General features: G+C 40.9%; 1 protein-coding gene across 4 annotated transcripts in view; it reads left to right on the forward strand.

Annotated features, from left to right (window-relative positions):
* The first annotated feature begins 289 nt into the window (after window positions 1–289).
* SMAD2 (SMAD family member 2) overlaps window positions 290–25,262 on the forward strand; it is a 48,934-nt gene continuing 23,961 nt past the window's right edge. For 2 of the 4 annotated variants that reach the window (XM_064735651.1, XM_064735652.1), the window contains exons 1-2: window positions 310–440; window positions 11,326–11,615. In XM_064735651.1, coding sequence (XP_064591721.1) covers window positions 11,383–11,615 — 233 coding nt within the window. In that variant the 5' untranslated portion in view covers window positions 310–440; window positions 11,326–11,382. Of the gene's footprint in view, window positions 441–11,325; window positions 11,616–25,262 lie in introns of all 4 variants that reach the window. The other 2 variants (XM_064735654.1, XM_064735653.1) reach the window with 2 other exon arrangements.

The raw sequence follows: 25,262 nt of genomic DNA on the forward strand, positions 1-25,262 counted from the left end.
TCTCATCCGAACCTCCGGCGCGCGCCGATCAGCCTCCCGCGGCGGGCGCGCGCGCTGTGACTGACAGCCCAGCCAACCAATGAGCTCTGCGACCTCGACCCGCCTCCCTTCGCCTCACGCCTGTTTCTTCCACTCCCCTTCCCTTGTCTTTTTTTTTTTAACGCTGAGGGCACTCCATTGGTGATTCTGACTGCCAATTAGACCCTTGGACCAATCGCAGTGCGGCTCTTTAAAGGAAAGATAAACGAGGCCAATGGGGGGCCTCCCCGCCCAGCGGCGGGGGCGGGGCGGCTCAGGGGGTGGGTCCTCAGAGGAGGTAACGCTGAGGGAAGAGGCGGCGGCCGCACAGCACTCGGGGAGACGGAGGAGGATAAGGAAGGGGAGAGGAGGAAGAAGGAGGAGAAGGAGCGGTGGCTCTCGGCGGATCCTGGTGGCTCCCGGTAGGTGCTGGTGGGTGCCGGGCCCGGGGTCCTGCCCCATGGGCAGGGTCGCTCCGCTGGCGCTGTGCGGGCCGTGAGGAACCGTCCGGGCCTGGTCCCGGCGGGGCCGGGGGCGCCTCCCTACGCCCTCGCCCTTTTTGTTGTGGTGGGACCCGGGCATGCTTATCCCGCTCCCGCTGGCATTACCCCCGGGCTGTGGTGGGAGGGCCGCACTGTGCCGCCCGTTTGTGTGTGTGTGTGGGTGAGGGGAGGGAGGAATAAAGAAGTTGTGCCGCTCCCTCTCTCCCCCGCTCCCTCCCTCCGTGCCCGGTGTGTTTTCCTTGCAGGGGTCCGCAGAATATCCCGAGCTGGAAGCGACCCGCGAGGATCATCGTGTCCAGCTCTTAGCGCTGCTTAGGACACCCCTATGTGCCTCCTGGACGTGCAATCAGGGTTAGGTGTCCGCGAAACTCCGTGGAGTTTTGGAGGGGAAAGTTAGGAGCAGTGTGGGGTGAGGGGTTGTGTTTGGAGCTAGGAGTTTGTGTTTGGGTTGGCGAGGCCTCGCCTCACCCTTTTGTCTATCCCCTCCCCTTGTCTGCAGAGCCGCGGGTGTAAAATACACACGGCCCACGTGAGGCAGGACTCGGGATTTTATTCACTGATTTAATTCACGCCTTTAATGTTGCAGCGACCTGTGCGTTGTCAGATGGCAGGGGTAGGTGGGATACTGGGGAGAAATTCCTCCCTGTGAGAGTGGTGAGGTGCTGACACAGGCTGCCCAGAGGAGCTGTGGCAGCTCCATCCCTGGGTGTTGTTTGTAAACAAACACAACCTGGTAATGTTTCATCTGTCTCGATAAGTGCACGCAGGAAGCTCTGTCGTGATAAGGGCAAGTGGTTGGTGTTGCTGCAGAGTTGTGGAGTTCCTGTTTGTAGGGTTTTTTGTTTTGGGTTTTTTTTTTTCATTTTGTGGAGAGTGGAAGGGAAGAGAAGTGCAATGCAGTGTGGTCTTTTAGTGTTCGCTCTGGGGAAATAAAAGGACGGAAAAAAGCGTGTGAATGAGTGAAGAGCCCTTGTGATGATTGTGGAGAGCTGTTGAACAGCTGGGATTCAGGCTGCAGGCTGGTCTTGTGTCTCTTTGGTCATCCGTCACAGTTTCTGACTGAGAAAAACCCAACACGTGTGTTGTGCTCTTTTCAAATGCTTGTGAGTGGGATAGCATTACGAGAAAGTTTGTTTACTGGGCTTGCCAAAACAAGTGTCTCCAAAAACCTGCAGCCTGTGTGTGTGTTGTGTGTGGAGCTCATGCTGTCACAGTCCAGGGGTGTAAAGGGGTTGGATTCCATTGGCAGTGAGAGGTTTGTAATAACAGCTTGTTAGGAGACCGCAGGTAACAGCAGGTTTGTCTTTTCTCAAGTGCTCTGTCTTAGCCTGGAGAGCTGTACTTCCAAACTGATTCATGGCATTGCTGCTGTGGGGGCTGGCCTCTCCACCGAGGGACTGATTAGTGCTGCTCTGTTCTCCAGGCTGGAAAAGAAACACCCTCTGGCTGAGGTGAGAGGCCAGCAGAGCGAGGTTGCTTGTTTAGATTTTCTCATGCTTTGTCGAGGTGTCGGTGCGTGAGTGGGTTGTTTGTGTGCTCCTTCTGAGGCACAGCTTTCAAACTTCTAACGTTTACAAGCTCCGGTGAATTCGGGGGGGGGGTGAGAGGGTGAGTAAAGGAGGTGTCTGTGAAGTCCCTTCCCCCCTTTGCTTAGCACTGTCGTGATGAAAGATAACATTAGTTACAAATGCCTTGAAGAAGTGGAAGGGGAGGGTCTTGTTTAAGGTGGTTTCCAGTTGAAGATGAGTCTCAGCATATGTTGAGCAGCATCTTGGGGTGTTGAAAAGAGTAACCTGGCAGCTGGTTGTTCTGCAGTTGTGTGGGTCAGATACACAGTCAACAAAAGGGGTGTAAGTGTTTGAAGATCCATTTTTTTTTATTGAAGAGGCTGGATGTGCATGATAGAACCTTGGAGAAGAATTCATCAGCTTTCCTGAGGTTTGGTTTAACAATAAAAGAAACAGGACAATTGAAGCCATTGATAAAATGAGGTTCAAGATTTGGTCTCTGAACTGTTCTCTTGTTTCCCTCCACCCAGCAGCTAGATTGACCAAGAAAATCAAATACTCTGGAATTGCACAGTGAATCTCCAAATGAAAGGCTCTCCTCCTCCATCTTCCTGTTCCACTTGATCTTTCAGAAGTCTTGAGCACCAGTTGATATAATTGAGTTTATTGGAGCTCAAAAAAAACCTCCCTGCTACTGAGGGCAACTTTAAAAAACAAACCTTGTTTCCATCTCTCTAATCCCTTTCCCACAAAAGTACTGGGAGAACAGGCTTTGTAGTAAGTTCTGGGCAACAATGAATCTGAGCTCTGCTTGAGACTGAAGCAAATTCCTAAGTTTTGTTTGTATAAAGAACAGTACGCAAAGTTTTAATTATTACAAAAAGTATTCCAGAGTTTTCAAATGTATTCAGTGCTGCCTTAATGGTTGTGCATGTAAATGCCCTGTAATTGAAAGCATCCATTTATGGGCCTGACTTGCTAAGTGAGCTGTAAATTCTGCTTTTCAGATTGGATTTAATGACTTTTATCATAAAGCCATAAACTGGTTGTGAACTATGCCGAGAGGCAAACAATACCTAAGCTTACTTTGCCAAAATATTTGTAATTGTTGATTTGTTAAACTGAATTGCTGCAGGTCATGCGATGGGATTAGGTTTTTGTAATAGAATGGAGAGTACAGGCAGCCCTGTGCTCAATACTCTCTGGGCTAGAAGAAATTGGCCACTGCAGAAAACCTTCCTAAACATTCCTCTCCACTTCCAGTAACAGCAACTCCATTGCAAACAGTAAGCCCTTATTGCAGATGACTTTTTACTCTGATTGTGTGTTTGACAGCCGCAGTGTGAAGGAAGACCAAGCAGGGACCCCAAGAGGGGAGCTCCAGAGTCTCCCATCAGTTTAGTCTGGGGCTCGAGCTTGGTTTAAAACCCTGGAGCAAGAGGAGATTAACATCAGATAGATATATAACATAATGGAACCCTGCTTATCAAGGGGGTGGGGGGCTGGCTTGTCTGAGGAGCTCTAGGCCTCTATTGAAAGTGAACTCGCATTAACTAATTGTTAAATGCAATTGTTTGGGCTTTAACAAAGTGGAGGAGCTGCTAAGCTATAAACTGAAACAGGTACCTAGGTAACTGATAGCAGCTCTGTGAATATTCCTGTCAAATTTAGCCCAGGAATATTTATTTTCTAAAATAATGAAGCTGACACTTGCCTGTTGCACATGGAAGATTTCAGTTAAAATTAATGAGGTGAGAAGGGCTTAAACTGCTGTGTTTTGGAGTGCTTAGTCACAGCTTTTCTGGGGCTGTTAATGTCCTTTGAGTTTCAAGAAGCAGTACTCTGATGTTGTTCATAATACTGAATAAGTGGAAGAATTTTGCATGTTTGTAGAGACAGGTGGATTGGCCAACTACAGTTGTGGAAGTTTTCCTCTTCTGCAATTTTAAGACTTGCTAAAATACATTGGGCCAGTAGTTTAATCAAAGGTCAATAAAATTAGCAACTCTTCCTTCTCATGTCTCCTGTTGCAGGCAATTTTAGTGTGCCAGGAGTGCATGTGTTAGATGGAGTGCTAATTTTTCAATAGCAACACACCTTTTCATTACTGCATTGGCTACAATTTGAGGTAGCCTGTAGTAATTGAAGAAAAATCCAGCTTCCCAAGCTTTTTTAAGATCATTATCATGCTTGTTTAGCTCTATGAGAAATTTGAGTTTTCTCATTTGATTCATAAACAGACTTCTTGGAGTGAGTGAGATACACAGTCATGATAGGTGAGTAACTATGTTTTCAGTGAGTAGAGTTATGTAGAATTTCAAGATGCATTGCAATACTAGAGCATGGTAAACTTAAAAATACGCGTAAATTGAGTCTCTGTATAGGCATGTTTCAGTTTCTCACTCTAAAGCTGGCCCAGAGGAGGAAATCCCTTTGCTCCTTCTTCCCTCCAAGGTCACAAGCATCATGCCTTGAACTTCATCAGCCTGTATCAAAACAGAACCAGGACCTTGGTCTTGCTGGCCAGAGCTCCTTGGGATGGGAGCTCCCCAGAGCCACCTCCCCTACTGGGCTGATTGTTTGAAAACCTAAACTGGAGTCTGAGGGCATTACTCAGTGGGGCTGAACTCCCCTTCCAAAGGAAAAACCCAGAACAAACCCAAACAGCCAAACCCCAGTAAGGGAATACTGCCCTGCTCTGACCTGAGTTTGAATGAATGAGCGGTAATAATGAGCACTGTATCACGTTTTCTGGTAGTGGTTCTTCAGAAAACCAGATGTCTGTTTGTAGGAAATGAAAGAGTTAGCCCTTCTGGAATCCTGAAAGGCAGTTTTTGGAGGAGTGGTGGGGGCAATAGATGCCCCTTGTCCTTTGCACTGAGTTGTTTAAGCTAGAGCGTATTCTATCTCAAATGTAAAAGATTGACTTTGATTTTAGTTTGAAGTTCATACTGAATTCAGGTGCACATCGTACGCTTGGTGAAATTGATAAAGAATCTTTTCCAGATTCCAGGATTAATGAAAAAAACATTGCCTTTAAAAAAATCCCAAAAATGGGACTAAAATAGGGAGGATATGAGCTTGTAGACTTTCTTTCAAATACCACAAATTATTTTCCTCGATCTTCTTTCCTCGGGAGCTTAACTTCTGTCCTCTTTATTTCAGAAGAGCTCTTGCAAATGAAATTCTTCTAAGCCAGAATACTTCTAGTAAAACCAGGAGAGATCAGATTTCTTTATTTCAAGTTTAAGATGAATAAGCAGACTGATATGAAATATGTTGCATAAGGCTTTAGAATAAATTAGCCAGAAATCACTTGATATTTTTGGTAGCACCAGTGTGTTTATAGTATGTTCCAGACACTCAGGAAAGGAAAATTTCCCTTGAAGATTTCAGTCTGCTAGTATGCTGCCCTTAAGGTTTTCTTCATCTTTTGTGCTTAGTTATTGCTGGGATCATGGGCTTAATATTTAATACTTGTTCCAGAGAGCCACAGTAGAATGGAATAATAGTAGACATGACTCAAACTTTGACTTTAGAAGTTGCCAACTATGACACTGTTTGACCAACTATAGAAACATGTGTGCATCAGGGAGGAGAGATATGCTGCGGGGGCAGAGATGAAACAAATACCACCAAAGTTAGGCAATTTGTAGCTCTTCCAGTCTTAATCTGTTGGGAGTAACAGCACATGGCTCTCTGTGTTCCAGCAACCTAAAGGAACTTTTGTACCTTTCTGGGTAACAGTGAGTACTCCTTTGAGTATCCCTAGCTGCAGTTTGAAGGCACATTCTGGAGATGGACTGGGATGGAAAGGACTGAAATGGAAGTTTTATGCTGACTTGGTACTACTAGTTCAACTACAGTTGAGCTTGGGAAGGGATCCTGAAAATCTCTCTGCAGTTGCCCAGAGAGTCCCTGAGTCTTGGTGTCTTGTAGTGGATATTGGAGGTAGTGCACAGGAAGGAAATAAAGATCAAATTTGGGCCATGCCATTGGGCCTCAGCAGAAGGGAGCAAAGGGGTCATGGTGCCAGGAGTCAGTGATGGTGAAGACATCTGAGCTCATTTTAAAAGCAAAAGCTGTGAGTCTCAGTTTTTTGAGGAGGTTGGCTCTAAACTACGAGGGAATCACAAAAAAACACTTCAAGTAAGAGGGGATGTTACATATTCAGCATGTAGTTAATCTGAGGCCATTTTAGCAATGTGGAAATGTTTCTTGCAGCATCGGTAAAGATTGTGTTCTATGTGCATTTGGGGGAAGAACGTGTTTTATTATTTTTTTTTTAGTGGATGAAGAATGTGTACCAGGCAAAAAAATCTAGAGGAATGTTTCTAGCAAGAGGCAAGTGTCAGCAGTGGCAGTGTGTACAATTATTGTTCTTTAAAAGATCAAAGCTTCTTCTATTACTGTATCCATTTGAAGGTAAAAGTTATAATTGATGAGTAGAAATGGGATTTGCTGGTCAAAAATGAGCTTTAGCAGTGAGTCCTAAACCCATTGGTGTAAACAAGGTGTTTCTGATACCATCTGGGTGGGTACAGTTAGAATGATCAATGCAGGTCTAGGGATCCTTATGTTTGTTTGAGCTCCTGACAGATGTTCTGCAGCAGACACATGCACCCTGCCTTCTATCTCCAGTTCCTCATGAGGTGTAAACTTCTGTCTTTATGCTTTATTTTTAAGTTATAATGTTGAGAGCTTTAGGATAATATAACAAAATGAATAAATGCAAAGATAACGTTAGGCTGATACAATATTTTTCTGTGGTCCTTGCATTAGTCCTTATACAGTGTCTTCAAGTACTTGAAATTAATTTAATGGGAGAAGTAAAGCTTTCAGGCTTGGTCTCTGTCCAGGGGAGCATCCCAAACTGGGTGAGCTGTGTTCAGATAGTTTCTTTGTGAGGAGAGGCTGAGAGCCCTCTTATTTGAGGGAGGAACGTGATTCTCATGTACAGAGTTGTGAAGCTTGCAGGCCAGATGAATGCAAGTAGTTCTTCATTCTGCAGCAAAGTTTTCAGTGGTAGAACAAGAGTGACTTTCTGAAACTAGGAAGGGAATGAATTAAATTACTAGAAATAGTTCTTCTAACAGTGGGCACTTAAATACTGGTGCAGTCCGCCACAAGAGGTTGTGAAGGCATGTTCAAAAGGTGGTTAGATGGATTTGTGGGACAGCAAGTCCATAAATTGCTTCTGATGGGAGTAAGTAGCAATGTAGCCTTTAATTTTGTAACTGTTTAAATTGCTGAAGGATTGTGAGGAGAATGGAGTGCAGAATACAGTCAGGTTCACATGCTTTCCTTGAGTAGCATGTCCTTTTTCCGCCTTAGGAGCTGTTGGAGCACTGAGCTGGATGCACCATGGCTGCATTTTCATTGCAAAATCTCCTTTGGTCCAGATTGCTCATAATTCAGCCCGCTCGTGCCTTGCAGTTTGCACTGTCTTCTCTAGGCTTGGAGCAGAGTGCCTTTTTTTCATAAATTAAGCTGGTTGACATACTCTCATGTGAGTACTCATCACAATAGGCTGAAGTATTAAGCTGAATGAAGTCCCTGTCCTACTTGTGTCACATTCTCTCTGCTCACCCTTTGAAAGATACAGGGTCACTACTGGAATAACTTACTGAAATTCTTATTGATAACTCCTGGCAAATCACTGACATGGCAAAACAATAGCTAGAAGGAAGAAGTTAGTTTAAGCCTCCCAGACTCCTAGTCTGCAGCTGTCATGTATGTTGTGTTTTTGTTAAATAGCTGCAAAGTTGCAAAAAATCATTGTTAGAAATACCTCTTTAAGTGTGTCTCTTGGTGTTTTGGGTTTTTTTGCAGTTGATTTTCATGGAGGTAACATATCAGTTTTTGCTTTCTGACATCTTCTGCAGAAGCTGGATGAGCCCAATCTGTAAGGCAACTGTATAAAATAAAGTGTAGTACCTAGAAATTTCTGATTAGTTAGGTCTGAGCTTACTGTCATTTGGAAATGTAAAAAGAGATTTTTTAAAAATTTATTTTCCTCTGAGTATGTCAAAATAATGTGAGAGTTCAAATGAAATATATGGAATTTCTAAATTCTTTTGTGCTCCAGAATTTAAGTTACTCAATGTGTATTTGAAGGAGAAAGGCAAATCTTTGTTAAAGAAACACCAAGCCACCAGAGAACACAGAAAATTTTATTTCATTATTAGGGGAGAGAATACTTCAAAATTGAGCACCTCATCACAGGGAGTATTAAAAGCTGAAAAATTGGATAAAAGCATTGAGACTGTTTGGAGGGCCTGGAAGAATAGGCTCCAAAAGAGGCTATTTACCGCCTTGGTGGTAAATGAGACCTTTCTGAAGTCTGTGTTTTATAAGGCTGACAGTCAAAGGAGTATTCTGTGGCACTGAAAGGTGTCAAATTTGAAGCTAAAGAACAGAAAATATTCAGATAAGAATAAGAATTGGTGTGTGGATCAGCAGTGATAGTGGTACTTGATTGCCTACATCTGTCAGCACTGAATTTAATATTTAGCTATTATACATCAATTGCTGCTCTTTGAAACAAAGTCTTAAAAGCCAAAGGGGTTGTCTCCTTTTGTTCAGTCTTTCTGAATTTCTTGTGTGTGCCTCTGAAGCACCCAGTGCTGGCCTTGCTCAGAGGCTGAAGTATTTTTATAAAGCTCCCAGTGACTGCTGCTCCCTGCTTTAGAAACTGAGTGTGATTCTTCAACCAGTGGAGGCCCTGCATGCCTGCCTGTTTAATCTTTGGAGCTGCTTGGTGTACTCATTAGGGGTCTAATGTGTCTCACTGCCAGGCCCTCAAATGGTTCAGAACATATCAGGCTGCTTAATTTGGCTTTGTCACCAAAATAAATGACTTAAATTAAAGCACATTTCCAGCTATGCAGTCAACACTAGTGCTGCAGTGGAAGTCTGGGGCTGGAGTTCTCTTTCCACACTCCTGTAATTCATCTGACATCACTTGTAGTACATCAGTACCATGTGTGAGCAGCTTTTTAGCTTAAAAGAACTATCTTGGCAAAACCCCTAGAAAACTGATCGTTTTTTACTCTTACCTAGCTGAATTTTTGTGGAAGGGCATTAGCACTGGTGCTGAGGGGGTGGTACCACTGAAAGGAAGGAGAACTGAGCTTCCTGTGGCAAAAAGCTGTTGTGTTGGCTTGACTCCTTTTCATACTATACCTTGAGTGTCTGAGTCAGTGTTTCATTAAAAAATGTTGTCTATTGAGTTTTATTTTTCATGTTTGCTGTAGCCAGCCTCCAATGCAATGTTCAGCAAAACCATCAGTTGGAGTTATTGGGGACAATTCAGTAATAATTTAATGTTGCTGGAAGAAGATAATTTCTTTATAGTCTTGTGTGAAAATGAATGTTTTATCTTTTTACCAGGGCCTCTACAGACAAAAAATGTGCAATAGTTTAAAACTGAGAGAGGGTTAGTCTCGATTTGGTATGAGGAAGAAATTCTTGCCTCTGGAGGTGGTTAGGTCCTGGCACAGGTTGCCCAGAGAAGTTGTGGCTGCCCCGTCCCTGGAAGTGTTGCAGGTCAGGTTGGGTGGAGCCCTGAGCAGCCTGGGATAGGGGAAGGTGTCCCTGCCCATGGCGGAAGGTGCAACAAGATGATTTTTAACAGTCTCTTCTCAAAACACTCAGTGATTGTGTGGTTTAGGATGGAGCATTTTCAATGGCCTGCGTAAAATTATCAGTGTTGATCTTAGGCCCTGTTAGTTAGCACCTTTGTCTCCCTGACGCCAGAAAACTACTTTGCTAGCTTCTGTCATATTTTTTGGGTGCTCTGAGAAGTTGTTTTATGGAGGTGTAATTTATTTGAATCTGAAATGTCATGCCTACTGAATGTTCTGTTTTGTGGAAGTTGCAAAGTTATGATTTAAAGTACCTGTAGAATATAATCTAGCGTTTGTTGACTTGGCCCTCACTGAAAGTGCAAAAATGTGACAAGGCATAAATTAGCCATGAATGCTGTAGCCTGAAGTACCTCGGATCATGCTGTTGTGCAGGTGGGGGACTTCAGTAAGATGAAGTTGGTATATTTTGGATAGATGTGAGGAGTGTGCCTGTACAGGTTGGAGAGACACATAAGCTGCCTTCAAAGCTCAAATCAAATAGCCTGAAGGTAGTGTTAGCTTTTAGCTAAAACAAGGTATTTTCAACTGAACTAACTTACTCAGCTTGGGAATATGGGAACTTTCTGGAGTTCAAATACCCATTTGTTGCCTGGAAATAGGATCATTTTTGACTACAAAGCTATGCTTCCATCCATAGGACCATTAATGTCCTTGTTTCCTTAATTTCTAACAGCTGTGTCTGTCGGTTGATTTCAGGTATTTTATTTTAATGCCTAAACCCAGCCTAATGGAAGCTGCAAAAGCAAGATGCTTTTTCCTAAGTGGCTATCATTTCTCTTTTAAATGATTTGAAGTGCATATTGCACTGAATGCTAAACATAGCTCCAGTTTCAGCATCCTTTTTAATATTTCATTTTATATTAATATCCTGATCAGGTAGTTATAATGAATGAAAGGCTTTTAAAATTGAAAACAGACAGTTCTACTACCCTGATGCCTACAAACTAAGATTTTAACTGTTCCTTTAGTGAATTTTGAAAGACTTCTTTTTAAGGACTGCCATTTGAGAGGATTTATTATCTGTATACCACTGAATTTTAGAGGGGACTAGGCTTATTACTAGACTTAGGAGAAATTTGAAATTGGTGTCCCCCCATGTAAAAAAAAAAAACTGGTAGTTATTTAAAACATGACAAAGTGAGAAAAGATTTGTGAAATGACTGGCTGTTGTAAGGTTTCTCTCAAGCTATAACCACTAAATCACCTTCCAAACACAATTTCATCTGCTAAATTAATTTGGAGATGGGCAGAACGTGCCCATATGTATGTAATTTGTCAGTCATTTGGGGTAAATATTAATAATTTACTTAAACCAGCTAGCCTAGGTACAAAGCTAGACTCAAGTTACCTTCTATATTTGGTGAAGTTTGCTTTAGTCAGGAAAGACTTGAGAAAAAATTAATTTTCTATTCCAGTAGTAATCTTGGTCTGTGTTAGCTGTTGAAGAGTCTGCAGCAAACTTGATCTTTATTGATGAAGTGTCTAACTGCAATACAGACTACTTCTGAGCTATTTATCTTTTTTTTTGTTTTTTTGGGATGCAGTGTCCTTTGGAATTTGGCAGTGAAATGTCCTGAGGCAGACAGGTATTTAATTCATGTGGAACCTCAGTGCTAACATGTCTCTTGTTTTGGTTTGTGTTTTTAGGGATCAGGCGGGAATCTCCAATTCATTGCTTGCTGAGTGTCCTCTGTGGTGGAAGTCATGTCCATATTGCCATTCACTCCACCAGTTGTGAAGAGACTTCTGGGGTGGAAAAAATCTGCTGGTGGCACTGCAGGGGCTGGTGGTGGTGAGCAGAATGGTCAGGAGGAGAAGTGGTGTGAGAAAGCAGTGAAAAGCTTGGTCAAGAAGCTAAAGAAAACAGGACAGCTGGATGAGCTTGAGAAGGCAATTACCACTCAGAATTGCAATACAAAATGTGTGACAATACCAAGGTAAGTGCTATTGTATTTGAAATTGTTACAGCCACTTAGGAAATGACTAAATGGGTGCTCAGACTTTCTGTGAACAAATGACTAAAAAATAGTTGCATGCTTTTGATTCTTTAAAATTATTTAAAACCTGTATTGGATTAATATGGTGCTTGCTTATAATGGAATCACGTGCTTTGTGAAATCACAATTTTGTTACATTTCAATTTTTATTGATATGTAGGATTCTCTTTTTCATGTATTCTGATGATATTTAACACTGGTCTTAGTTTGTAGCACTGCCTTATGCTTTTATTTAATAATCCTGTCTATACTTGGGGAGGGGAGCATGCTGGAGCCAACGCTTTTACTTGAAAAAATACCAAAAGACTAGTTTTTCCTTGGTCAACACTTCAGTAATCTAATTATTTTCAGTTTTATCTGCTAGTTTAAATGGTACAAGCTGCCTCCATTCTCCCTTTTGAAGGAAAATTTTGTCTTTGGAGGCAAGTTGTCTGAAGACCAGTTTATTTACTGTAATTATTGTTATTGTTTAATGAAAACACTTTTTGCTTAATAACTTGGGGTATTTCTAGAATTGCTCTTCTGATATGTATAAAGATTTAGATGAACAACTTGCATTCTACCCCTTTGACTTTCCCAGCTTAATTCATAGCAACTGCTGTGCGAGAGCAAGGGTTATGTTTGTAAGTATAATGCCGTCTGCTCTTGATTCATGTTGCACTGAAATCCCACTGGGGTGCCTGGGCAAGCTCATTGTGTGAGACAGAAGTATCAAATCACTTCACAGGTGTGTTTTCCATGAAAAAGTTAGACAGTTTCACTTTTCTGGGCACTTAAGTCACTTTAGCATAAAGTTATTTATAGGGGAGAGGAGCTACATCTGGTTTATGAACTTCATTTCTGTGTTAGCGCATTTATCCTAGCTACTTTCAAACTTTGTATTAATCATAGCGCAAGCTAGATTTGACTTCTGTCACTAATGATTCCATATATCAAATGTGTTGTAGCTGTTATCTGATAATGGTTTCAGCATTCTGTTTTCGATTTGACACAGCTGTCTCGGAAAATCATGACTATACCCTGAATAACTGACTATTTGAATTCTTATTTTTCTCTTTTCTTTTCACATTTTGTTTCTAATGCTACACTCTGCTTGTATTTTCTTCCCTAGAATATACCCAAAAATTTCTGGTTTTGCCTTCTGCTTTCTCCTTCTTCCAGATGGAAACAATAGATTAAAAAATATTAGTGCTTTCTTGTCTTAGTGTATTATCAGCAGACTAAGACTGGAACCTGTAAGGTTTTATGTTTCTTGAGATGACTCCGTGTATTTAGCAAGTCTTTACTGAGACTCAGATGAGGTGCTTAATTGGAAGTTGTTTCATATGACACAAGTTAAACACACAATATAAAAATGTGTATTTAGGTTCTAGAGCTCTTGGATTTTATAGAGCCCTCCTTCAGGGATACTGGAACAGTAGATGTTGCTATTTCAGAAGAAGAGATGTCTACAGTGAATTTTGTTAGAAGATACAAACAGTATTCTAATACATCATTATTTTTGAGTAGACTCTAGTCTCCTCATAGTAGAGTATGCTTGTGTGACCTTTTGTGCTAAAGTAGACACAATAAATAATTCTTTAAAGTGGAATACAGATATTCTGTGACTAGCAGTTCTTGCTATTCTCTGTCCTGCACTCAGCTGTAAAAAGAACTGGACCTGGATTTTACTTCTCTTGAGTACCTTAAGAGTTAGGCAGAAAGAGTTTTTCTGTTGGTGTTGGCTATTATACAGGGCTTAATTTTAAATTAAAAAATTGTTTTGGCACTAAGGGGCAGGGTGATATCAGGGCTGCCAGCAGTGCCATACAGAATTTTTTAATTTCATAGCTGGGTTTTGTATTGTTGATATTACTTCACTTTGACAGCAGTAGTTTGGGTTCCCAAGAAATAATGAATGTCAACTCGGTACTGTAATGACTTCTTGGAGATTCTGTTCTTGGATTTAGTAAGTTAATGAAACCACTGCTTGAGACCCACTTTAATGAATGTCTTAAAGATCTGCAGATCAGCAGGGATAAATAATAAAATGCTGAATTTGAAACTTTTTTCCTTACTAGTCAGCAGGAAGTTTGTGGTGCCAAGCTGCTGAGATGCAGTTCTGATGTGACAGCTGGGCTAGCTTTCCAAATGTTGTTCTGCTTGGGGAGGGTTTTTGTGTGTGTTGGTTTTTTAGTTAGCTTTAGTTTTACTTACTACTGTTTTTAATTTGGTGCAGATATCAACAACTGTCGTGGGATGCTTCTGTTTGTCGCTATTGCATTATTGCTTCAAAAAAAGTTTCATTTGCAGTTTCAGAAATTTCTGGTCCCCTGGGAGATTTCCAGAGGTTTGATACAGTGTTAAACTCTAGTATACTTTTTCATCATTGAAACCCAAAGCGTCCAAACTCCCACAGACTTTTCACAAAACTGAGAAGCAGCTTGAACAAAAGTTGTATTAAATCACCTACTAAGAAATCTGCATTTCTTACTGTGTGTCATTGATAATTGTGCTGAATCAGGTTTATTCCTCTCCGGTGCTGTTTGTCAAGGTGACTGCACACTAAGGGAGGCTGATCCTGTGTGTACTACACAAAGCTGCTCATGTGGTAATTAACACAACTTCTTACGAGACTAATGGAGGTTCTGAGAAAGCAGAAGCAAACAGATGGAGTGGGTGTTGGCATTGCACAGCAGGACTGCTTAGCTCTTCATAAGTGGGTCAGTAATCTAGAGCAGAGGCTAAATAAGTACAGAAGTCCTTTTGACACTAGCCCTCTAAGTAATTTGTAGTTATCTTGCTGAATCCTCCCAGCAAGCCAGTGGGATTCTAATCACATAATCCTTGTGTATTCTGAAACTAAATGTTGGCACGTGAGTTCACTTTTCTAAAATACAAAATGAATTTGGTGGCATTTAAGAACTTCTCTTCATGCTCTCTCATGCAGTTTTGACATGGGCAGAAGATGTAGTCAGTGGAGAAACATTGTGACCATCCTTCTTCTAATGGAGCAGTTTCTTCCTTCCTAGCCTGGATTATTCTTTTGAATCTCAGAATCCTAGATTAGTTTGGGTTGAAGGGAACCTTAAAGATCACCTAGCTCCAACTCCCCTGCCATGGCCATGTGCAGAGGCATCTTCCACTAGACCTGGTTCCTCAAAACCCAGTCTATAAATGCTTTGTAACTAGTGGAGGCTGAAATCCAAGCATTTTACAAACCAAACCATGCCATGTAGTCAATAATCAGCTGGCATATTGTCATATCTTTGGCATACAGTCTGGCACATAGTCTTATCTTTGTTATTCAAAAAGTTGTTTCAGTGGTAACAGCACAGAGAATTGAAATCCAAAGTATGAAAACACAACTAGTTTCAGCATCCCAGTATTTTGGTGTGATCAGCTGAATCATTTTTCTCTCTTAAAAAGAGTACAGATATGCTTCATGCCTTATTTCTGCTCTTTTTAAATGGGACCACAAAACAGTTGTTTTTTTCAAGTGCCTTATAACGTACAACTAGTAAAAAGAGTTTGATTGGGACAGGTTTGGGATAATATTGACTTGCTGTAGTTCATTTATTTTCAAAATTGGAAATAAATTAAAAAAAAAAAAAAAAACAACAAAAAAAAACAAAAACCAAAAAACCAGACCAAAGCCTACGGGAAGGGAAGCATTGAATTTGGACAAATTTTTGTTGACATTAATAGCAGTAGTCATATTACAGTTATTATATATAGTTGCTTTTGATACTTTATGTGGGGCTGTAGGTAACACTTGAATCTCAGCTTTATTTGGGGGCTCTGGTTCCTGCAGAGGAGTAAATTTTACTGCTGATTTATATTGAATTGCATCACAAAAGTAGAGCAGTGTTGAAAGTTGGAGAGCGCTCTGGCAGATTTTTGGCTGAAGAAAGGTTTAAAAACCCCAGCTTTCTGAAACTGCAGTTGAGAGAGTCTCTGCTGGGGTGCTGGTACGGTGCCTCAGCATCCCAGGTGAAACGCAGCAGTTGCTTCCAGAGCAGAGCAAGGGCTGATACTCTTGTCATGCTCTTCCTTTCCAGCCAGCTTTGCCATTGGAGTTTTAGTATTATCTGGTCTTATATGTGATTTCTGTCCCTCTTGTTTAACATGTTAACATGTCTTGTTAACATGTGCCATGGTTTTTAGAAGCTTATTCTTGCTTGGTTTTTTTTTTTGCAGCTTCCCAGTTTTGAGTCAGAGTGAGAGTAAGAATGTAGATGATCTTTGGAATTTGCAGTCCATAGTTAGATTTCTAAAGCACCTGGCTTCTGCTTCCAATGTGAGCTGAATTCTGAATTTTTGTACCATTCAGAAACAATGAGAAAATCCTACAATGGGTCCATGGTTTTGGGAATGTGGAAGATAGTGAGGGAGTGTTGGGAATGTGAAGCACACAGTTACAAATGAAGTGATTGGTTGGAATTAGTGATCAACTTCATTAACATTGATGGTGCTTTGAGTTTTTTAGGAGGAAGTAGTAATATTTCAAATATTTTAAAGCCATACTTATATGGCTTTCACTTCATCCAATAGTAAAGGCTGGTAGTTTTTTTAATTGCTCCCATGGAATTGGTTACACCCTGATTGTTCTGGGGAAATAGGGTGTTGTTATTTACGCATTGCATTCAGAATATCTTTCTGATATTCTTTCCTAAAAAATGTAAAAACACAGCAGCATGCATTGATTGCATCTGAAGGCTGTAGTGTTTTTGGGTTTGGTTGTTGTTTGGTTAGGGCTTTTTTAGTGAAAAAAATATCCATGTGACTTCTGAGCCTGAAAGACTGCTCTTGATGCTGAAGTGAATAATGCTATTGACACAACTTCTCTTAGGCTTACTTAAAGTATCCAGGAAATAAATCCAGTATATCATAATTTTGCTGTATTTCTCATGTACTCTGCAATGCTTCAATACTTAAAACTGCAGAATCTGATGAAAATTTGTCAAGCGCATGAAAAAAACACCATTTGAGTTGATTAAAATCCTTTAAAGAAACTGTTTCTCTATTCTATAAATGTTATTCCTTTGGTTGCTTGCCCCACAGCCCTTCTCTCATTCCCTACTGTGAATAAGACAAGGGGCCTAGGCATGGCTTATGGCCCATGTTAAAATTGTTTTCTGCAGATTGGCTCTCTTTCTTGGTCACTCTGAGCCTCCAAACATGGGTGCAGATCACAGTGTCTACACAAGAGTTAACAGCAGGAGTACACTGGGCAGAGAAATACCCTGCTCAAAGATGGGGAAGCTGGCTTGGAACTGCTGTTTGAAAACAAATCTTTTAAAATAATGCTTTTTTTGATCCCTTTTTCTTCACATAATTGAGTAGAAAGTAAATTTAGGTGTAAAGAGGTGAAAAAAACAAACCCTCTACCAGTTAGCATGTTGTCTTGAATGTCTTGGGGATATTTGTCAGGAAAGTGATCACATAGGTAAGTGCAGTAACCTAGTTTTAGAAATGCTTTTGATCACTAATAGAGCTGAGTTGTCAAGCTGATGCAGCTTCTAGAATAGATTGTTTTCAGGGTTTAATATCTTTCCCAAAACCAGGTTACTTCAGAGGAGAGCACTACAGGTACTCCTTTGTTCCTTCTCAGGTTAAAGCCATAGGACACGGGTGATTTCAGCAATTAAACTGGGGTGCAGGGAAAGTTTCTCTGGGAACTGTTCTAGGAGAGTTCCCAACGTCTGCCAAGCCATGAGCAAGTTAGTGAAGAGGACAGTGGTAGGCACTTGCAATAACATTGCAGTCCAGACAGAGGTGAAGCCTGTTTTCCCAGAAAGAAAACTTGGCACTTTCTGATAGTTTGTAGCAGAGATGGGATAATTCACTATTCAAGTCGGGGATGGACACTTATTCTTAATCATAGTTTAATGTATAAAAAATGTCCTCAAACCATGTAGTGTTTCTCAGTCTGGATGCGTTCCGTTGGATGTAAATGAAAATGCGTGAAAACTATAGTTGAACATCTTAAGCTTTCAAAAATATCTATAGATATTTAAGACAATGCTTCAAAGTTCACTGAAGTACTATTTTTCTTGCTGAGATTACAGGAATAATATGCTTGTAAATCGCTTGTTGATAAACTGACTCCCTTTTCTCATGACAGGCTTATTGAGGATGAAGGAGACCCCCCTCTGTTTTTCTTTTGTTGGAATTTCAATAAAAACTGTTCTTTAGAATGAAGCCAAATAAATCTTTTCTGGAAGTATTGCAAGAAACAGCTGAGATTTTGGGGGATATTGGCCAAGATTAGCTTCATAATCCTGTGCTCCTCCTTATGACATTTGATGCTGTGAGTTCTTTGGATGGAGTCTTCATTGGAAAGGCGTAGCAGGAGAATCAAACTGCCCTTATTCTGCAGTCCCATAATTATGGTGGAACCCATTGTTCTCTGTAAAAGACTAAAGGATGTGGTTATAGAAAAAAGGATGCTGCCCTAATTATGTAAAATGACATGTTCAAACTTGAGGCTGCAAAACACCTTTAGATGTTGCATGGACATACAGTGGGAAATAAAAATTCACATGAGGTTTGACTTCAAGGCTCCCTGAAACTTCCTGTCTAAACTAGAGTTTAACAATTAATATGGCAATGTTGGTAATGTTATCATGTTAAATACTGTTATTCCTTCTTTTATTAACCCTTTCAATATAATTCCCACATTATAGTCTAAAAGCAAATTTTGTTAGTTTTCTCCTATTTGAGTAATGCTGTTGCTGTATTTCATGTGTGGAGTACGACACAAGATGGATATGAGCACAAGGTAATGTTTTTTTTTTCTCTAATAGCTTTGTTTTCCTCTACTGCCACTTTCTACTGGAATAGTCTCTCTTCAGGGATACCTGAGAGCTTCTTCAGATACCTTCAATGGACTATAAGAAGGGGACTTTGGACAGGGGCCTGGAGTGGCAGGACACAGGGAATGGCTTCCCTCTGCCAGAGGGCAGAGTTTGATGTGATATTGAGAAGGAATTGTTCCCTGTGAGGGTGGGCAGGCCCTGGGCCAGGGTGCCCAGAGCAGCTGTGGCTGCCCCTGGATCCCTGGCAGTGTCCCAGGCCAGGCTGGATGGGGCTGGGAGCAGCCTGGGACAGTGGGAGCTGTCCCTGCCCATGGCACAGGGTGGAATGGAATGAACTTCTAACTGAAATTAAGGATAGCAATTGTGTTCAGGTGTAATTGAGTGGGGTTTAATTACAAATACTAAAACATAACTGTTAACTTGTTTTGTGGCACAGCTGTGGCTGGTGGTGAGGACTGAATTGCTGTAGCTGAGGTTAAGCTTTAGTGTAGGCATTGCTCAGGTTACAGCATCTTACAATGATGTCATCCTGAAAAAGGAAGTCTTAGAGTATTAAACAAAGATACTTAGGGCTGCCAGCTTTAAGCTCGTGCAATTCAGGAAGCCATGTGACTTACCCACATAATTTGTTAGAGTTGGTGTGCCAAGCAGGGAGTATTGGCATGTCATTTCAGCTAGGTCAATGAGTAAAAATACAAATGTGAAAAATACTTAGCAAGTAGCAAAATGCTGTGTAGTTCAAAGGAGCTTGTCTCTCGAGTCAGAAGGAAGAAATGTTGAATTTTGAGGATTACATTGTATACTAACTGGAATTCTGGATAAAGGCTGGGGGAATGTGGATTCTGGCCTTGGATTTCCTGCCTTTTCCCAGGTAACCTAAGTTTCTAATTTGCTGTTATTTTTCTGTCTATAAATGGAGATACATAATTTTTTAAGGGTTGTAATAATGCCACCTTCACTGCTATAAGGCATATTAATTGTTTAGAGAGAAAGCTTAAAGTATGTTTTGCTGTTGGACTGTCAGTGATGTGAAAGCAAATTTGGGGGTGAGAATGTGAATGGTTAGAATTTGTGAAAGTTCTTTGTTTAAGTTGATGCTGCTCTTCATTAGGATTGCCTTAATGGTAAGAAGCAGGAAAAGTCTGAATCAAAAATAAGTGTTAAAGTAAGTGTTTAGGCTTGCTTGATTTTTTTCTTTTTTTTTTTTTTTTAATTTTTAATTTGCAGTTAATTATCAGGTTAACAACTGATGCCGAGGCTGCTTGTGTTTACTTTAGCAATTTACCTGCACAGTATGTTCTGTTAGCAAGTTCTGACTAGGAAGAGTAATACCTGCATCTTGACAGTTCATGCTGCCTTTAAGAAGATGTATTAGTCACTCAAAAAAAATATATTGACTGTGCTTTATTGTCAATACTGAGCCCCAAATTATCTCATAAATAGGGGTTTTTTTCTCCAATAAAGGAGTCAGTCTTTACCCAGCCCTAGTTTATGCCAAACTGTTCCCTGTCTTGCTGTTGGTAACCCATGCCTTTAGCTAGCCAGCTATTCAGTGTGGTGAAGACTCCTTTCCTCATTATATTCTTCTGTCAAAGTCAGCCATTTTAGTTTTCTTGGTACTGTAACAAAACACCTGAGTGCTGTTTTTACTAGTGTGAATGTTTTATGACAACCTAGCCAATTTTACATGAGAAACTTCCCAAGTATGTCGCTCAGGCTGTTAGGCTAGGAGGAATTTATAGGCTAAACAAGATACTGCAGTTCCTTTACTGCTGCAGCTTTGAACACAAATAGCTGTTTAATAGGCTCCCTACTGATTTAATCCCACTTGTAATGTACACCTGCTAATTTAATAAAAGTAATTTCCCATGTCTTGTTTACTACTTGGGGTTGTTTTTTTTTTTCACTTACTCTGACTCAGTTGCACTGTTGATTGGTGGAAAGCTTCTAAAATTTACTGTGTACAATGCCATTGTCTCATCATGAACAGCTTTCTTTGGCTTCTGTCATGTTGCATTGTTTGAAGCCGACTGGCAGGATACAAGAGAACAATCGGGAGCTGGAGTAAGTTCACATCTCGCTGCATATGCTTTAGAATTGGCAGAAGAACAATGAGGTTGGGGAAATCCCCTTGAACAAGTGCTGCACAGTAATCTGACTTCAGCATTTGTGCAGAAAAATCCTCCAAACTGTGGCTTTTCATTTCCAAATATACAAGGAAGTCTTAGAACTAGAGTTGAGAATTTTCATGTAGAATCTTCACTCATAATTGTAGGTAGACAGGCCCCTTTTTCAGTGCTTCGTTTGTTCTTTTCTTGAGAAGTGGATAGAGAAAAGCCTGGTGCAAGTGAAGCATACTCAGTTTTAGTTTAAATGAAGAATTTCAAAGTTACTGTTTAGTTCAGTTAGTGAGTTACCTCCCAGAACTGGCCTTTTTACTTCCCCTTAGTTTTGTGGAAGGCTTCAAGTTGAGTTCCTCTGATGCTTGAAATAATTTCAACTCATGCTGTAGTTTTGCAGGTTTGAACATGAAGAAAGGCTTATACCACCTGATGTGGAATCTTGCAGCTTTGTGGCACAGAAAGTTGTGTTTGAAATGGTTTTTGACTCAGGTGTTTGGCTGAAAAAGCCTTGTCTCTAGTAGACTACTCAAATGTTCATCTCATGGACTCCCAACTACATTTTTCAGGAGTGGCTTCTGAACCTTACAGTTTGCATAACCTGCAGAAGCATAGCCTCCAGTGACCCAAGCTCATTGATAATTCTTTACTCTCTTTGTCTTCTCCCACTTCTGCTGCAGTGGGAGGAACTTGAATATGAACTGAACAGCTGTACCAGGGAAGGGAATTCACGTGTCCATAACCATGAATTCCACAAAACCAATAACAAAAATGCTTTTTCAATTCTTGTGCATTTTAATTTTGAATGTTCTGTTTGTCCCATGTACCTGTCTTGCAGATTGATGTCTTGTCTAAACACAGTTAGTACCCAAACATTTGCTGTCCACTGTATGTCTCAATTAGATGAATATAGGAGGAAAACAGAAGGGCTCTACCTAGTGCAAGCTGCATTAATGGCAGTCATTTAAAAAAATCTGTAATTCCATTTGCTGATGGGAAGACATTTTTACTGGAGTTGAGTGCTGATGTGTTTGTTGATCCTCTGGGAGCCCCTCAATGTTTTGGCAAACAACCACAGACATTCCAAGAAGGATTTAAGCACCTGTCCTTCCAGCAAAATCCATGTATTTGTTAACTTAAATGTTAGTGTTCCTTGAGCCTCTGAAACACTGATCTTTTTGGCTGCCATAGGACAGAGAGAGAGAGAGCAGGGCAACTGCCAGCTCAGCAGAGGGCAGGTGGTGGTAGATCAGGGCTGACTTCTGCTAGGTGGAGTGAGGAAAAGAAACTGTTGGATGTCCTGGGAAAGTGTTTTACCTGTTAGGCAATTGGATGTGAGGCAAGAGCACTTGTGGGCACAGTCTTCAGATGCATGTTGTGGGTGTGGACCATGAGCAAGATGTCGAAGACTTCAGGACTTGGCCAAGGTCTTAACGCATCCGTTCTGCCTAAGCTCTAGTCAGCAAAGCTCAGGAAGTAACTTTGGCTCTTATTCTAGAGGTGTCTCCTGCATATTCAAGTTTTCTGATGACAGTATCTGCTGTAGGGTCCCATGTTCTCTTCTGGGCCTGAGGAGAATAGAGGCTTCTAGTCAGGCACATTGGCTATTACCTTCTTGATTTTGTCTTATGAAAAGCATTTGAAGTAATATAATATCTAAGCAAACAGGCAAAGTGCATTTTAGAAATGTTTCATTTATTTATTCTATCTGAATAATGCAACTCTTCAAGGCTTTTTATGGCTTCCTTGCTAGTTGTGAGCTTTCTTTATTCTCATAATGAAATATGGGCATTGTCAGTGTTGGCAAGGGCATTGTCAGACATAACTTTGTATTTTTTTGGCAAAAAGTGATGTCACAAGTACCATTCAATTCTCACCCTCAGTGTGTTGCTTGGGGAAGCTTTCTCTAAGGCTCAAACTTTAACTTCATTTGAAATTCCTTACAGGAAACACTTATAATTTAGCTATATAATCATTGGTATTTCTTTATGTTTTCATAAAGACAGTCTGTTGTTTGGCATATGGATCAAGGTCAGTGTATTCTCTGCTTCACCAGTTTTCTGCCAGGAGTGCATGGCTTGGGCTGCAGCAGGGATTGTGGTGGCCTCCCTGCATTGAGCATTTCATAGCATATAACCTCTGTCCTTCTTCTTGGGTTTTGAGATGTATGTGTAAGTCATAGGGGCTGTTCAGAGGAAAAGTCAGTTTGAAATGAGGTATTTAAAGATCCTGTAAGTGTTGTTCCACGAGTAATTTTTTGGCCAAGGTAACATCCTTTTTGAGGACTGTGGACAATTGACTTGAAGGGCTAATCTCTCCCCTTCACTGTCCCAAATACACATTAGTTTGAGAAGGTTAATCAAAACATCTCATGTTTTCTCAGCTGTCTATCAGCTGCAAAACAGCCCACGCAGATGGTAGCATCAGTCACTCACCCACTTGGAGGATGACGGACTCCTCAAGAAAAATTACTTGACTTGGCCCTTGCTTGGTAGCTGTACCTGTTAGCTTCTGGGGGAAGCTTTCACCACACCTATTGTGACTAACAGTGGTTAGAGAACTTGAGATAAAGGTCATTTTTTAATGTCTGTTGGGAGTATGATCTTCTGTGAGATTTGTCTGCTATTAACAAAACAATTTGTTGTGGGTATGTCAGCCAATATTGTGGTGGATAGGTCTTCATATACAGATACTTTGTCTTTGGATATTTCTGATTTTCAGGTCTGTAAAGAATGATACGACATTAACCTGTGAAAATGCTCTGGGTGTCATCATAACCCACTGCCTGATGTTATCACAGAGTAGTTTATGTTTCTAAAGATGTGAAACTGCAGCAATTAGAAAATCTTTATTGGCAATAATAGTGTAACAAATAAAGCAATGTAGGAACTCCAAGTTACCATTTCAATAATGCCATCTTAAAGCATAAACATCCACGTCCTCAGTGTTTGTAGGTTTACATGGTAATAGGTTTTCCTTTATTGTTGGTTTTGTTGCATGGGGTTGTTTATTTTTTGTTGTTGAGTTCCCTCCACCCCTTGGTTAGTCTTTAGAGAGCTGCCTTTGTGAATGCTCTTGTACACTTGTCATCTTCAGTAGATACAGGGCATCTAGGAGTGATTGGTTTTGATGGCTGTTTTGCAACATGTGACTGGGGGCAGTTTTTCCATGCTTAGGTTCCTCTTACCTCCAGTTAGACTGCTTCAGTGTTTGTGAGCTGCAGAGCTGCTGAAAGCTGTGTGGTGTTTGGTTGGGAGTAGGGGAACTGCAGGGCAAGTTTCCCAGCAAAGCTGTTAGCTCATGATTTCCATGGGCTGCCTTTGGATGCTTCACATCTTTGGTCTTTGAGCATGAGACTTGTGGCCAGCTCCCTGCTGAGCCTTGAAGGAGGCTGAGCTGCGCTGCATGCCTTTTATTTCTCAGTCCTGACACCACCTCTGTATTGCTTGACCTTGTCATTTAGAGATTTTCAGGCTCTACTCCCCACCTGCCTTTGAGCGGAGAGTAGAAACTCCTTGATCAGATCTGTGTCGGAGCAGACCATATGGACAATGAGAAAAGAAAGGAATATTTTACTTCAGCTTGGTTTCCATGGCGTCCTGGGAAAATTGCTCTTGAACTTTGAGGTTCTATCCTTCCAGGATCTCCTAGCATTGAGAGAAAAATAAAGGTAGCACTGGTTGTTATGGACTGCTTTATTCTGTCTGACAGCACTGGGCTAGCATGTCAGGATTTGGGAGAAGGGAGGATGATAAAGTGCTTTGAAGAGCCTTGTATCTGTATTTTTGCCTATGTAGGCAGTTTGTTGCACATGTGACCAGGAAGAAGTGTTCCTTTAGAAAAGGCAACAGAAGCATAGGCTGTTCATCAAGATCACTTGTTGGCCTGGCACTCAGCAGAACTAGAGAAAATCAGCTACTGGCCCTGGGCAGCTCAAATGCTGGGCTCTAACAGTATCTTCTGTACATCACGTTCCACTTTCGTGTCCCCTGTGGACATCCTTGAAGTTTTAATCTGAAGTAAATGGGAGTTATTCAATGACTTTTTTTCTTTTCCCACAGTGTTAGAGAGGTTAATTGCATCCTGTGCCTCCTGCTTTTCTGGCTATTTTGATGTGTTAATTTTTTTAGCATACATCTATTTATAAGGAAGGTTATTAAGTCATTTTCCTTGGTTCAGATGCTGCGTTTTGTATTTGATGTAATGGTTTTGAATATACTTCATAAAGTTCTATGTAAACTTTATTCGTAAAAGCATTCTGAAAGATGAGAGGTTATGTAATGGTTCCTGATTTATATTCCACTAAATATGCACATACATAAGTGTATCTTTCTTGGCTGCGTGTGGTGTGTCTTGAACGTGCCTGTGGGGTGGGGGGAGGGAGGGAGAGAAGGTAGTGTTACAGTTTTCAGCAAGTATCTGTGTCTTCTGCTTGAAGCATAAAGGTCTACTCTTGGATTCTGGGGAAGGAGGAAAAGCGATTTTTTTTTAAATTTCTTTTTTTTTTAGTAACTGTGTAAGGCAGTTGCTTAAATAAGTAAATCTAAGGGGTTAGAGATACTTGAGGAAGCACTCCTAGTTGTAGATGATCAGTGCACAGTCCACACTTACTTTTGTTTTGCTGAGTTTGTGCTGAGAGAGAAATCTGTGATTTAAGTTCTGCAAGA

Source organism: Zonotrichia leucophrys, chromosome Z, assembly GCF_028769735.1.
Source record: "Zonotrichia leucophrys gambelii isolate GWCS_2022_RI chromosome Z, RI_Zleu_2.0, whole genome shotgun sequence".
Lineage (NCBI taxonomy): Eukaryota > Metazoa > Chordata > Aves > Passeriformes > Passerellidae > Zonotrichia > Zonotrichia leucophrys.